We start from the raw sequence: 11507 nt of genomic DNA, 5'->3' as shown, positions 1-11507 counted from the left end.
TGGGGGGGGAGGGTAGGTGCCGACCCGGCTCGTGGCTTTATTGACCCCTGCGGGGGAAAATAGCGGCCGAATCGGGGGGATTTGGTGCCTCCGTCCTCACACCACCCGGTTGCAGATGACGCCCAGCTGCTCGATCTCGCACTGCACCTCGTCCCCACGCTGCGGGGACAGGGACACAATGGCAGCCAACCCCCCAGCCTTGTCCCCAGTGAGGGGGGTCCTCGTGTTCCCACTCTGCGCCCCCCAGCCCTTTCCCTACCTTAAGAAACACAGGGGGTTTCCGAAAAAACCCCACGCCAGCGGGGGTTCCCGTCAGCAGGATGTCCCCGGGGACCAGTGTGACAAAGCTGGGGGGACACAGGTGTCAGCTGCGTCCCCTGGGGAGCGGTGACACCCCCGGAGCCCCCCACACGTACCGGGAGACCCAGGCGATGAGTTTGGGGAGGGGGAAGATGAGTTGGCTGGTGCTGCTGTCCTGCATCACCTGCCCATTGACGCTGCAGCGGATGCGCAGGTTGTGGACGTCTGTGGGGACAGAGGGGACACATCACAGCGCGGGGGACACGTCACAGCGTGGGGGACACGTCACAGCGTGGGGGACACGGGGACAGCGGTGCCACCTCAGCGTCCCCCTTTGGAGAAAACACGGGTGATTCTGGGGGAATTCAGTGTCACACGAGTCCCCATCCCCGTCACGTCCCTCTGTTGTCCCCATTGCGTCCCCACCTGTCACGGCCTCCTTGGTGACAAGGGCTGGCCCCAGGGGACAGAAGGTGTCGAAGGTTTTCCCCAGCAGCCACTGCCGCCCGTTGCGCATCTGCCAGTCCCGGGCGCTCACGTCGTTGGCCACCGTGAACCCCACAACGTGGTCCATGGCCACCGACTCCTGCAGGGGGACAACAGGGACCTGCTTAACCCGGGGTGGGGGCAGGTGGTGGGGACGGGACAGGGACAGGGGGTCACCTCGATGTGCCGCCCCTTCTTCCCGATGACGGCGGCCAGTTCCACCTCCCAGTCCACCTGCTGCGGGGACAACATGGGGACTCGGTTGGGCTGCATGGGGGGGACACGGTGACAGGCGGGGGTGACAGGGGGGTCCTCACGCTGCTCTCCTGGGGCATCTTGATGTCGTCGAAGGGGCCGGTGATGGCGCTGGGGAACTTGTTGAAGATGACGGGGTCAGCGGGGACGCGGGCGCCCTGCTCGCCGCAGTGGTCGCGGTAGTTGAGCCCCACGCAGATCAGCTTCTGGGGGTCCCCCAGCGGCGCCAGCAGCCGAACCCCGTCCCGCGGCACCCGGAACCGGCTGGACTGCAGCGCCCTGCGGGGCCGCGCTCAGCCACGGGGCACGGGGGACATGGGGGACATGGGGTGGGGGACACGACACCCACCTGTGCGCGGCGGCCAGGGCGGAAGGGCCGCTCTCCAGGAGGGATCTCATGGATCCCGGCAGCGCCGGTTCGGCCGCGCTCAGGTCGACCAGGGCCCCCCCCGGTGCCTCCTCCAGCCCCAGCCGGGGCTCGGCCCCCCCGGGCCCCCGGAACCGAACCAGCCGCATGGCCCCCGCCAGGCGCATCCCTGCGGGAGCAGATCTGAGGGGATCTGGTGGGGATCTTGCGGACAGGGGGTGTTGGGGACCCCCCCAGTGAACCTCAGAACGGGGAGGGAGGGGAAGGGGCAGATCCTGGCACACGGGGATCCTGCAGTGAGGGGGCACAGCGGGGAAGGGGGGAGGCAGATCCCCTGATCCCACACAGCCCTGATCCCAGGGATCTCCCCCCATCCCGGTCAGCCCCGATCCCAGGGGACCCCTGATCCCGCATGACCCCAATCTCGGAGGTTTTCCCCCCCGAACCCACACAGTCCCGATCCCGAGGATCCCGCCAGTCCCAGGGGATCCCCCAAGTCCCGCACAGCTCCCAGAGGATTTACCCCCCGCTTAAACCCGCTCAGCCCTGTCCCAGGGCTCCCTCGAATCGCGGCAGATCCCCCCCCCGCACGCGCTCAGCCCGATCCCGGGGATCCCCCCGACCCCGGGGATTCCCCATCCCTGGGGGTCCCGGGGGATTCCCCACTCCCACCTACGTCACGTGAACGTCACTCCCCCCTCGCACGCGCTGACCCCGCGGCCCCGGCCCTAAGGTTCCCCGCGCCGAGGCCACGCCCCCCCCGCCCAGACCAATGGGAACGCGGAGGGGGCGGGGCCGCGCCGCCAATGACAGCCTGTGGAGCCACCAATGAGAGCCCGCGGCGCGCAGCCACGCCGCCGGAAAGGGGCGGGGCAGCGGCGTTGCCAGGAGACGCGAAGCGGCCGCCATGATGGCGTCCCCGCCGCCATGACAGCGCCGAGGCCGCGGGCGGAGAACCGGGGACGGAACCGGGACCGGGTTTGTCCCTTTTATTTGGCAGAAACACGCAGTGAGCGAGCGAGCGGCGCAGCAGGAGGAGCAGGGGCCGGGAGAGCGGCCTGGCCGGGGCCCCACCGGGCTGTTCGTGAGGAGGAAAACAGCAGAAACCACCCAAATCCCCCAAATCCCCGCCCGGCTGCGTCACCCGCTGTCCCTAAATCAGCGCCGGGGGTTTTATGGATAAGATCAACCCGCTCTCCTCATGCAGGACGTGGGGCAGGAGCCGCCGTCCCCGGGAAGGCCCCGGGACACGGGCCGTGTCCCCAGAACGGCCCCGGCGGCGCCACCGGGTTCGGTTCCCTTCGGAAACAGAAAACCCGCCCCCCCGGGCGGTCCCGGTTTAAATGATGTTCTCGAAGATCCGCATGGAGCTCATGATGTCCCTGTCCTGCCGGGGGGACGGCGACGGGTCACCCGCTGTCCCCGCCGCCCCGCGGTGGCCGCAGGTGTCACCCCCAGGGTGTCGTTGAACGAGGGACACGGGGTGGCGGGGACGGGGGTGACGATGCCGCCCACCCCCCCGCGCTCGTCACCTGCTGACACGTGTCCAGGAACTCGTCCAGGGTCACCACGCCGTCCCCGTCCCTGTCCATCTTCTGCGGGGACAGCCAGGGGGTCGCGGGGACGGCCCTTGTCCCCCGTGACCCCCGGGGGACACGCAGAGGGGACACGGAGGGGACAGCCCCACCTGGAAGAAGATCTCCAGGTGCTCGGCGGGCACGCTGTCCCGCAGGGGGGGCCGGGTGCTGCGCCCCAGCATGGCGTAAATGGACTTGATGACCCGCAGCATCTCCTGGGAGGGGACAGAGCGGGGACAGGGTGACAAACCCCCCCCACCGCGGCCACCTCCGCCGCGTCCCCCCGCGGTGTCACCTCCTTGGTGACGCAGCCGTCCTTGTTGAGGTCGTAGAGGTTGAACGCCCACTCCAGCCGCTGCCGCACCGTCCCCCGCAGCAGCACCGAGAGCCCCACGGCAAAGTCCTGCCGGGACAGACCCACGAGTGGCCCCGACACGCGTGTCGCCAACCCACGTGTCCCCCCCACCATCGCCATCGACCGCAGGGCGCCCAGGAGCTGGTTACGTGCTTCTTTTCCCTATTGATCCCGTTTCTATTCCGGCCCGGCGCTATTTTTACCCGTGGTGAGCGCGGTGCCGGCTCTGCCGCAGTGCCGGGGGCGCTCCGGCACCGGCTCCCGGGACACCGGAGCTTTGGGGTGCGCCGAGACACCCCCCAGCGAGGAGGGGGATGAATCCGCCGCTGGGAGCGCGGATTTCCCACCGTGCTTCCCTGGCTTTTTCCTGCCGTTTTTCCCGGCGTTTCCCGGTATTTTTCCCGGCGTTTCCCGGTATTTTTCCCGGCGTTTCCCAATGTTTTTCCCAGTATTTTTCCCAGCGTTCCTAATGTGTTTCCCAGCATTTCCCGGTGTGTTTCCCGGCATTTCCCGGTGTGTTTCCCAGCATTTCCAGGTGTTTTTCTTGGTGTTTTTCCCAGTGTTTCCCGGCATTTCCCCCCTCATTTCCCACTAATTTTCCCAGCATTTCCCAGTGCGTTTCCCCATATTTTTCCCAGCATTTTTCCTGGCATTTCCCAGTATTTTCCACAGCATTTCCCAGCGTTTTTCCCCTCATTTCCAAGTGTTTTTCCCAGTGTTTCCCCGTGTTTTCCCCCATGTTTTTCCCCTCATTTCCAAGTGTTTTTCCCAGTGTTTCCCCGTGTTTTCCCCCATGTTTTTCCCCTCATTTCCAAGTGTTTTTCCTAGTGTTTCCCCGTGTTTTCCCCCATGTTTTTCCGCTCATTTCCCAGTGTTTTTCCCAATGTTTTTCCGCTCATTTCCCAGTGTTTTTCCCAGTGTTTTTCCTGTTGTTCTTCCCAGTGCTTCCCAGTGTTTTCCCCCGTGTTTTTCCCCTCATTTCCCAGTGTTTTTCCCAGTGTTTCCAGTGTTTTCCCCAGTGTTTTTCTGCTCATTTCCCAGTGTTTTTCCCATCGTCTTTCCCAGTGCTTCCTGGTGGTTTTCCCCCCGTGTTTTTTCGCTCGTTTCCCAGTGTTTTTCCCAGTGTTTTTCCCAGTGATTTTCCTAGTGTTTCCCGGTGTTTTCCCCGTTGTTTTTCCCCTCATTTCCCAGTGTTTTTCCCTGTGTTTTTCCTGCCATTTTTCCCATTGCTTCACGGTGTTTTTTCCCGTGTTTTTCCCTATGTTTTTCCTGTCATTTTTCCCAGTGTTTCCTGGTGTTTTCCCCGGTGTTTTTCCACTCATTTCCCAGTGTTTTTCCCATCGTCTTTCCCAGTGCTTCCCGGTGTTTTTCCCCGTGTTTCTCCCCTCATTTCCTAGTGTTTTTCCCGTCGTTTTCCCCAGTGTTTCCCAGCATTTCTCCCCTCATTTCCCAGTGCTTCCCGGTGTTTTTCCCCGTGTTTTTCCCCTCATTTCCTAGTGTTTTTCCCGTCGTTTTCCCCAGTGTTTCCCAGCATTTCTCCCCTCATTTCCCGGTGTTTTTCCCCGTGTTTTTCCCCTCATTTCCTAGTGTTTTTCCCGTCGTTTTCCCCAGTGTTTCCCAGCATTTCTCCCCTCATTTCCCGGTGTCTTTCCCGGTGTTTTTCCCCGTGTTTTTCCCCTCATTTCCTAGTGTTTTTCCCGTCGTTTTCCCCAGTGTTTCCCAGCATTTTCCCCCTCATTTCCCGGTGTTCTTCCCGGTGTTTTCCCGGTGTTTTCCCCCCGTTTCCCATTGTTCCGCTCACCTGGAAGCACAGAGCCCCGTCGCGGTCGGCGTCGAAGGCGTCGAACAAGAAGTGCGCGTAGGCGCTGGCATCTGCAGGGCCGGGGCGGGGGGGGGGGGACACAAGCGGACCCGGTGACATCCCCGGGTGACAATCCACCCTTTCCCCCCCCCCGCCCCCTCCCCACTCACCGCCTTGGGGGAAGAACCGCGAATAAATCCCGGTGAAGGTTTCCTCGTCCACGAGACCGCTCGGACACTCCTGTTGGGGACACGGGGTGCCCAGTGACACCGAAACCCCCGTGTCCCCGCAGCGGGGGGGGGGCTGGGGCCGCTGTCCCCCCCCGCCCCGCCCCGCACTCACACTTTTGAAGCCGCGATAAAGCGCCTGCAGCTCCGCTTTGGTGAATTTGGTCCGCGCCAGCAACTTCTCCAGCTCCTCCGGTTGGTGCCGCGCAGCCGAGAGCTCCAGGTCGGTGTCACCGGCATCTGGGGGACACAGAGACCCCCCCTTCAAAGACCCCCCTCCCGGGAGACCCCCCCGCGTCATCCCCGCTCCCAACCCCCCCCGATGCGGCAGCAAACCCCGAATTCCCCGAGGAGGGAGGGAAAGCGCCGGGTTCCCCGTCCCAGGGGGTTTTTGGGGGGGTTTCCCCGGGAGGCGCCGCTGCCAGCACCTTCCTGGGGCGCAGAACATCCCGGAGCCGCTAATGGCGTGGCGGGTAATTAATAAATGATGCCTCATTAATAATTAAGAATTAATAAATGATGGATGCCTCATGAATAATTGCAGCTCGGGGAGCCCCTGCGGAGCCGCTCGGCACCGAGCGGGAACTTGGGGAGGGGGAAATGGGGGGGGGGGATGGGGGATCCGCGACTGGGGAACCCCCCAAAAAGATCGGGGTGGTGCTGGGGGGGGGGAGCTGGGGAGGGAGAGGGCACTTGCAGCCCATTTGGGGGGGTTTGGGGACCCCAATGTTCATTTTTGGGGACATGGAGGGGATTGGGGGTCCATGGTGTTGCATCTCGGGGGGGCTTGGGGGTCAATGCAGGACTTGGGGTCCCCCTGTGTCCCATCTCAGGGGGGAATTGGAGGCCCCGCAGGAGGGTTTGGGGGTGTCATTTGGGATGGGGGGGTCCCCGACACCGCTCTTGGGGGTTAAGGAGGGTGCAAAGACCCCCCCAGTGGGGGTTTGGGGCTGTGTGGGTGGGGGTTCCCTCCCTGGGGTGTTTTTGGGGGGCCCAGCACCCTCAGGAAGGTCAGAACAAGGCTGGGCCGTGACGCTGCAAGTGCGGGGGGGGTGGGATGGGGGGTCCCTGCCCCCCCCACCCTAAATCCCCCCCACACCCCCAAATCCCCCCTTGCACCCCCAAACCCTCCACCCCCCACAACCCCCATTTCCCTCCTCCAGTACCCATTTCCAGGCCCAACAGGTCCCATACCCGATGTGGGGGGGGGGGGCAGGATGGGGCCACCCCAAGTTGAGGAGGGGGGCTGTAATTAATGAACTAACGAAGGTTAATTGAGGGGTTTTACCTTCGGCGGAGATGGGCTCCAGGATGCCGAACTGCTTGAGGACGGCGATGAAGAGCAGGACCAGCACGGCCCCGGCGCACAGCTCCATGCCCTGCATCCCCCCCACCCCGAAAACACCCACCGCGGGACCCCCGCGCCGGGGGGGGCACCGCAGGGGGTGTCACCGTCGCGGCCGGTGCCGTCCCGGGCAGCGCAGGGGCGGGTGCGCCGTCCGGCCGTCTGTCCGGCCGTCCTGCCCTCCCCCCTTGGCACGCGGCCCCCCCCGCCCCGCACCCTCACCACGAGTTCTTTATCTTTTATATAGGGCTTTTTCTTTATGTCACCACCCCACACACAAAGGGCAGCGGGTGCAGCACCCATGGGTGCCCCTGACAGCCCAACTGGGGGTGACGACCCAGCGCCGGCCTTAAAACTGGGGGAAAAAGAGGTTGTTGTTGTCCCCCCCGTGGGAGGAGGGGGGGGCACGTCCCCCCACACTGCACCTTGGGGGGTGTTTGGTGCTTGGGGGCCAATTAGTGACGGGGGTTAATTAACGTGGGGCGGCTAACGAGCGGTGCGATCGATGAGGATGAGTAAGCAGCAGGAAGGGCTCCCCTGGGACACGTGGGGAAACTGAGGCACGGGAGGGCCGGGGGGGGTGTCCACATCCCCTGGGGGTGGCCCTGTCCCCCAGGGGTGTCCCAGCCCTCGGGCACTTCTGTCCCCATCACCCTGGGGACGTCTGTCCCCTATGTCCTGCGGTGGCCTTGTCCCCAAGGCCCCAGTGATGTCTGTCCCCTTCCCTTTGGGGGAATGGCCCTGGGGACACTGTCTCTGTCCCCCCAGGACTGGCCTTGTCCCCATGACCCCAGGGACATCTGTTCCTGTCCCTCTGGGGCTGTCCTGTCCCTACACCCCCAGGAACGTAGTCCCTGTCCCCCCAGAAGTGGCCTTGCCCCCAAGGTCCCAGGGACATCAATCCCTGTCCCTATGGGGGTGTCCTGTCCCCAATGGCCCTGGGGACACTGCCCCTGTCCCCACAGGAGTGGCCTTGCCCCCAAGGTCCCAGGGACATCGGTCCCTGTCCCCCCAGGGGTGTCCTGTCTCCAGCGGTCCTGGGGACATCATCTCTGTCCCTCTGGCGGTGTCTCTGTCTCCAAGGCCCTAGGAACACTGTCCTTGTCCCCCTGGGACTGTCTTGTCCTGTTGGTCCCTGGGACACTGGCCCTGTCCCTCTCTGGGTGGCCCTGACCCCCCTGTGGGCCTGTCCTGAGCCCCCCAGATGTCCTTGTCCCCAAGGCCCCAGGGGACACTGTCCCTATTCCCCAGGGGTGTCCCTGTCCCCAAGGCCCCAGGGGACACTGTCCCTATTCCCCAGGGGTGTCCCTGTCCCCAAGGCCCCAGGGGACATTGTCCCTATTCCCCAGGGGTGTCCCTGTCCCCAAGGCCCCTGGGGACATTGTCCCTGTCCGCCAAGGTGTCCCCTCCCCATCCCCCCCCACCCCGTGGTGACCCCCGGGGCCGCACGGAGGGGCGTGGTCAGTCGCCAGTGGGCGGGGCTTCCCTCCCAATGGGCGGGGCCTGTTGCAAGGGCGGGGCCGGTCGCTGGGGGCGGGGCGCGCCCACCGCCCAAGGGGCGTGGCTCAGCCACACCCTCGCGCGCAGCCACTTCCGCCGCCGCCACCGGAAGCGCCGCTCGCCGCCTCCGCCATGGCCTCAAGGTTACTGCGGGTGAGCGCGGCCCTGCGGCTTCTGCCCGCGGCCTCGGCCCGCAGCGCGCCCGCCCGCGGCCTCGCCGTGCCCGGTGAGCGGGGACAACGGGGAGGGGCCGGGGGGGGGGGGGAGGCGGGCGGCACCGCGGCCTCCCGGAGTGACCGCGCTGCCCCGCAGGCGACCTGGCCAGCGATGAGGAGCAGGCGACGGGGTTGGAGCGGAAGGTGATGGAGGCCATGAACAAGGGCCTGGTGAGTGAGTGCGGGGGGACCCGGGCGGGGACGGGGGTGACCCCCGCTCAGGGGCAGCTGCGGGCACCGGGACTCGAACTGGGGTCTCAGGGACAAGGTGTCCTGGGGGGCAGGGTCTGGGGTGCCCCCCGGCTCGGGGAGCAGCTGGATGGACCCCAGGGGGTGTGTGTGGGAGGGGGCTCAGGGACAGGGTGTCCTGGGATGGGGGGCAGGGTCTGGGGGTGTCCCCTCCGCTCGGGGGCAGCTGGGGGGCCCCAGGGTGTCCCTGAACGCCCCCCACTCAGGGACAGGGTGTCTTTGGAGAGGGACTCAGGGTTTGGGGTGTCCCCCCAGCTCAGGGTGCAGCTGGCAGGACCCCAGGGTGTGTGGCTGGCAGGCGCTTAGGGACAGGAGGAGTTTGGGGTGCCCCCCCCGCTTGGGGGAAAGCTGGAGGGAGCACGGGGGGGGGGCTCAGGGACAAGATGCCCTGAGGGGACAGCAGGGTTCGGGGGTGACCCCAACTAGGGGGCAGTTGGGGGACCCCAGGGTGTCCCTGAGGCCCCCCCCACTCAGGGACAGGGTGTCCTCAGGGGAGTCAGGGTTTCGAGGTGCCCACCAGGTTGGGGTGCAGCCAGGGGCACCCTGTAATGTAGCAGGGGGAGGCCCAGGAGGAGAGGTTTGGGATGCCCCCCTGTTTGGAGAACAGCTGAGGGAATCTCAAGGGGGGTGGAGGGGGCTCAGGGACAGGGTGTCCTGGGGGGGTCACGGTCCAGGGGTGCCCCCCCCAGCTCTGGGTACAGCTGGGGGAGACCGGGGAGGGGGGGGCGCATCAGGGACAGGAGGAGGAATCTGGGGTGCCCCCCCTGCTTGGGGGGCAGCTGGGGGGACCCCAAGGGGTAGGGGAGGTCTGAGGGGCAGAGTCTCCTTGCTGGGGGGGCAGGGTCTTTGTTCCCCGAGCTGGGGGGACCCCAGGGTGTGGCGGGGGATCTGAGGGGCAGGGTCTCTTGAGGAGGGGGACACAGAGTCTTGGGGTGTCCCCCCCACACGGGAGGCAGCTGGAGTGACCCCAGGGTGGCCCTGAGTCTCCCTCCATTCAGGGACAGGGTGTCCTTGGTGGGGCAGACAGGGTCTAGGGGTGCCTCCCCACTCAGGGAGACCCAGGTTTGGGGGGGGGTGTGGGGCTCAGGGACAGGAGGGATTTGGGGGTGTCTCCCACTCACCCCCCCACCCCCCTCAGGACCCCTACAGCATGTTCCGGCCCAAGCGCTACGCGGGGACCAAGGAGGACCCCAACCTCGTCCCCTCCATCACCAACAAGCGCATCGTGGGCTGCGTCTGTAAGTGCCCCGCCCCCCACCTCCCCCCCACTGTGCCCCCCCTCCCCTCTGTCTGCCCGTCTGTGCCACAGGAGGGGCACCCCACCAGTCCTCTCCCTCCCCCCAGGTGAAGAGGACAACAGCTACGTCGTCTGGTTCTGGCTGCACAAGGGGGAGGCCCAGCGCTGCCCCTCCTGCGGCGCCCACTACAAGCTCATCCCCCACGAGCTGCCCCACTGAGCCCCCCAGATTGGGGGGGAAGAGGGAGCGGGGGGCAGGGTCATACTGACACCCCCCCTCCTCCAGCACCCACTGGGGGTCCCAGGGTCACACCGAACCCCCCAGCACCCACTGGGCATTTTTTGGGCTGAGCGGAGCTGCCCCCCCCTCGCCCTGCTGTGTGTCCCCCCCCTCATAAAGAGTTTGTGTGGACACCCCGAGTCTGTCTGTGCAGGGGGGGCAGCACCCATGGGTGCAGGGGGGAGGGGTGTGTGGATTTAAAGCATCGTGAGCAGGGAGGGGACATGGGGAGACCCCCCGGGGGTGCTCATGACCTTGGAGCAGGATTTGAGGTGGGGGGATCCCCTGTTCACTGTCCCTATGCCCTGGAGGAGGTAGGGTGGGGCCATTGGGGGCTTTGGAGGGTCCCCTGGTTGGGGGGGACCTGCTTGGGCTGGGGGAACCCCCTCCCCAAAATAAACCCCTCTGCACCCCAGGGCGGTTGGTCCATCCCTGTGGGGGGGTGGAAACTTCCAGGGTGGGACACTGGGGGTGTCGGGGGCTCCCTGAGGTCCTGGCACCCACATCTGCCCAACTGCCCCACCAGTCCCTGATGTGTCACTGTCACAGGTGACAGGGTCACTCAGGAGTCTCCCCCATGGTCACTCCTGTCCCCAGGGTCAGGGTGGGGTTGAGTGGCCACCATGTCCCCATGGTCCCAGAACCCCTGACACTGGCTGTACAGCCTGTGGGTCACCTGTGGGACTCTGGGTGACGCAGATGGGGATACCCCCCCCCACCGCCCAGCTCTGGGGGGCTTGTGACACTCTGCAGGTGGCACCAGAGGTGGCCCCACACAAGTGTGATGGCCGAACCTCCTGGGTGACAGTGGCCTGGGACCCGCTGGAAGGTCATGCAGTGTCCCTAGGGGGTCCCAGAACGTCTCCAGGGTGTCCCCAAGGGGTTCCTGGGGGCCCTGCACTGTCCCCAGTGGGTCCCAAGAGGCTCCACAGTGTCCCCAGATGGTCCCAGAAGGTTCCCTGAGGTTGCAGATTCCCCCGTGTGGCCCCTCCCGCCGCTGACGTTCTCGATGACGCCAGGCAGCCCGGCCATGACGTCATTCACCCCTCCAGGCGGGAGGGAACGGGGCTCTGGGCCTCTTCGCCCGCCGTCCCCGCGAGCGGCCAATGGGAGCCGCCGGCGGCCGTGACTGACAGGCGGCCGGTGACGTCACTGCGCTTCAGGGAACGGCGTGCCCGAAGGGGGGCTGCGGGGCGGGACTCGGCGGGGGCGGGGCTTAGTGGAGGGGCAGGGCTCATCCCGGAGCGCCCCGCCCACGGCAGAGGGCGCGCGGGGACGCGGCGGGCGGGGCCTCCCCCGCCCCACGTGACTCG

General features: G+C 66.1%; 3 protein-coding genes across 7 annotated transcripts; 1 reads left to right on the top strand and 2 right to left on the bottom strand.

Moving 5' to 3' along the window:
* Positions 1-2211, bottom strand: LOC102088475 (fumarylacetoacetate hydrolase domain-containing protein 2). 2 transcript variants are annotated; one of them, XM_065041138.1, is made up of 8 exons: positions 2081-2211; positions 1391-1577; positions 1104-1320; positions 964-1023; positions 727-886; positions 417-525; positions 260-347; positions 1-159 (listed from the first exon to the last, which is right to left on the bottom strand). In XM_065041138.1, the coding sequence occupies exons 2-8, from the start codon at positions 1573-1575 to the stop codon at positions 97-99; spliced, it is 882 nt and encodes a 293-aa protein (XP_064897210.1). In that variant the 5' UTR covers positions 1576-1577; positions 2081-2211; the 3' UTR covers positions 1-96. The 2 variants fall into 2 exon arrangements, with proteins under 2 accessions (XP_064897210.1, XP_064897211.1); XM_065041139.1 differs by having other exon boundaries at positions 2085-2199.
* Positions 2212-2358: 147 nt separating this feature from the next.
* On the bottom strand, positions 2359-8281 carry LOC102088291 (calsenilin). Of its 4 annotated transcripts, XM_065041137.1 has the most exons (8): positions 6657-8281; positions 5484-5608; positions 5312-5381; positions 5142-5212; positions 3281-3388; positions 3096-3200; positions 2941-3003; positions 2359-2795 (listed from the first exon to the last, which is right to left on the bottom strand). In XM_065041137.1, the coding sequence occupies exons 1-8, from the start codon at positions 6751-6753 to the stop codon at positions 2748-2750; spliced, it is 687 nt and encodes a 228-aa protein (XP_064897209.1). In that variant the 5' UTR covers positions 6754-8281; the 3' UTR covers positions 2359-2747. The 4 variants fall into 4 exon arrangements, with proteins under 4 accessions (XP_064897209.1, XP_064897208.1, XP_064897207.1 ...); XM_065041136.1 differs by having other exon boundaries at positions 5142-5381; XM_065041135.1 differs by lacking the exon at positions 6657-8281 and having other exon boundaries at positions 5484-5994.
* On the top strand, positions 8277-10326 carry LOC135576367 (cytochrome c oxidase subunit 5B, mitochondrial). The gene is made up of 4 exons (XM_065041141.1): positions 8277-8439; positions 8526-8599; positions 9816-9915; positions 10022-10326. The coding sequence occupies exons 1-4, from the start codon at positions 8346-8348 to the stop codon at positions 10132-10134; spliced, it is 381 nt and encodes a 126-aa protein (XP_064897213.1). The 5' UTR covers positions 8277-8345; the 3' UTR covers positions 10135-10326.
* Positions 10327-11507: the final 1181 nt, after the last annotated feature.

This window comes from Columba livia, chromosome 25, assembly GCF_036013475.1.
Source record: "Columba livia isolate bColLiv1 breed racing homer chromosome 25, bColLiv1.pat.W.v2, whole genome shotgun sequence".
Taxonomy (NCBI): Eukaryota; Metazoa; Chordata; class Aves; order Columbiformes; family Columbidae; genus Columba; species Columba livia.
The sequence above is the reverse complement of the archived record's forward strand: the minus strand, read 5'-3'. Positions and strand labels throughout refer to the sequence as shown.

What these genes read in the sequence shown, in the direction of transcription:
- LOC135576367 (XM_065041141.1), top strand. Translation starts at nt 8,346, where the DNA reads ATGGCCTCAAGGTTACTGCGGGTGAGCGCGGCCCTGCGGCTTCTGCCC. An exon ending in CCGCGGCCTCGCCGTGCCCG is followed by an intron (nt 8,440 to 8,525) that starts GTGAGCGGGGAC and finishes GCTGCCCCGCAG; the next exon opens with GCGACCTGGCCAGCGATGAG. An exon ending in AGGCCATGAACAAGGGCCTG is followed by an intron (nt 8,600 to 9,815) that starts GTGAGTGAGTGC and finishes CACCCCCCTCAG; the next exon opens with GACCCCTACAGCATGTTCCG.
- LOC102088291 (XM_065041134.1), bottom strand. Translation starts at nt 5,864, where the DNA reads ATGAGGCATCATTTATTAATTACCCGCCACGCCATTAGCGGCTCCGGG. An exon ending in ACGGCTGCGTCACCAAGGAG is followed by an intron (nt 3,201 to 3,280) that starts GTGACACCGCGG and finishes GTCCCCTCCCAG; the next exon opens with GAGATGCTGCGGGTCATCAA. An exon ending in TCCTGGACACGTGTCAGCAG is followed by an intron (nt 2,796 to 2,940) that starts GTGACGAGCGCG and finishes TCCCCCCGGCAG; the next exon opens with GACAGGGACATCATGAGCTC.
- LOC102088475 (XM_065041138.1), bottom strand. Translation starts at nt 1,575, where the DNA reads ATGCGCCTGGCGGGGGCCATGCGGCTGGTTCGGTTCCGGGGGCCCGGG. An exon ending in AGAAGGGGCGGCACATCGAG is followed by an intron (nt 887 to 963) that starts GTGACCCCCTGT and finishes GTCCCCCTGCAG; the next exon opens with GAGTCGGTGGCCATGGACCA. An exon ending in AACCCCCTGTGTTTCTTAAG is followed by an intron (nt 160 to 259) that starts GTAGGGAAAGGG and finishes CTGTCCCCGCAG; the next exon opens with CGTGGGGACGAGGTGCAGTG.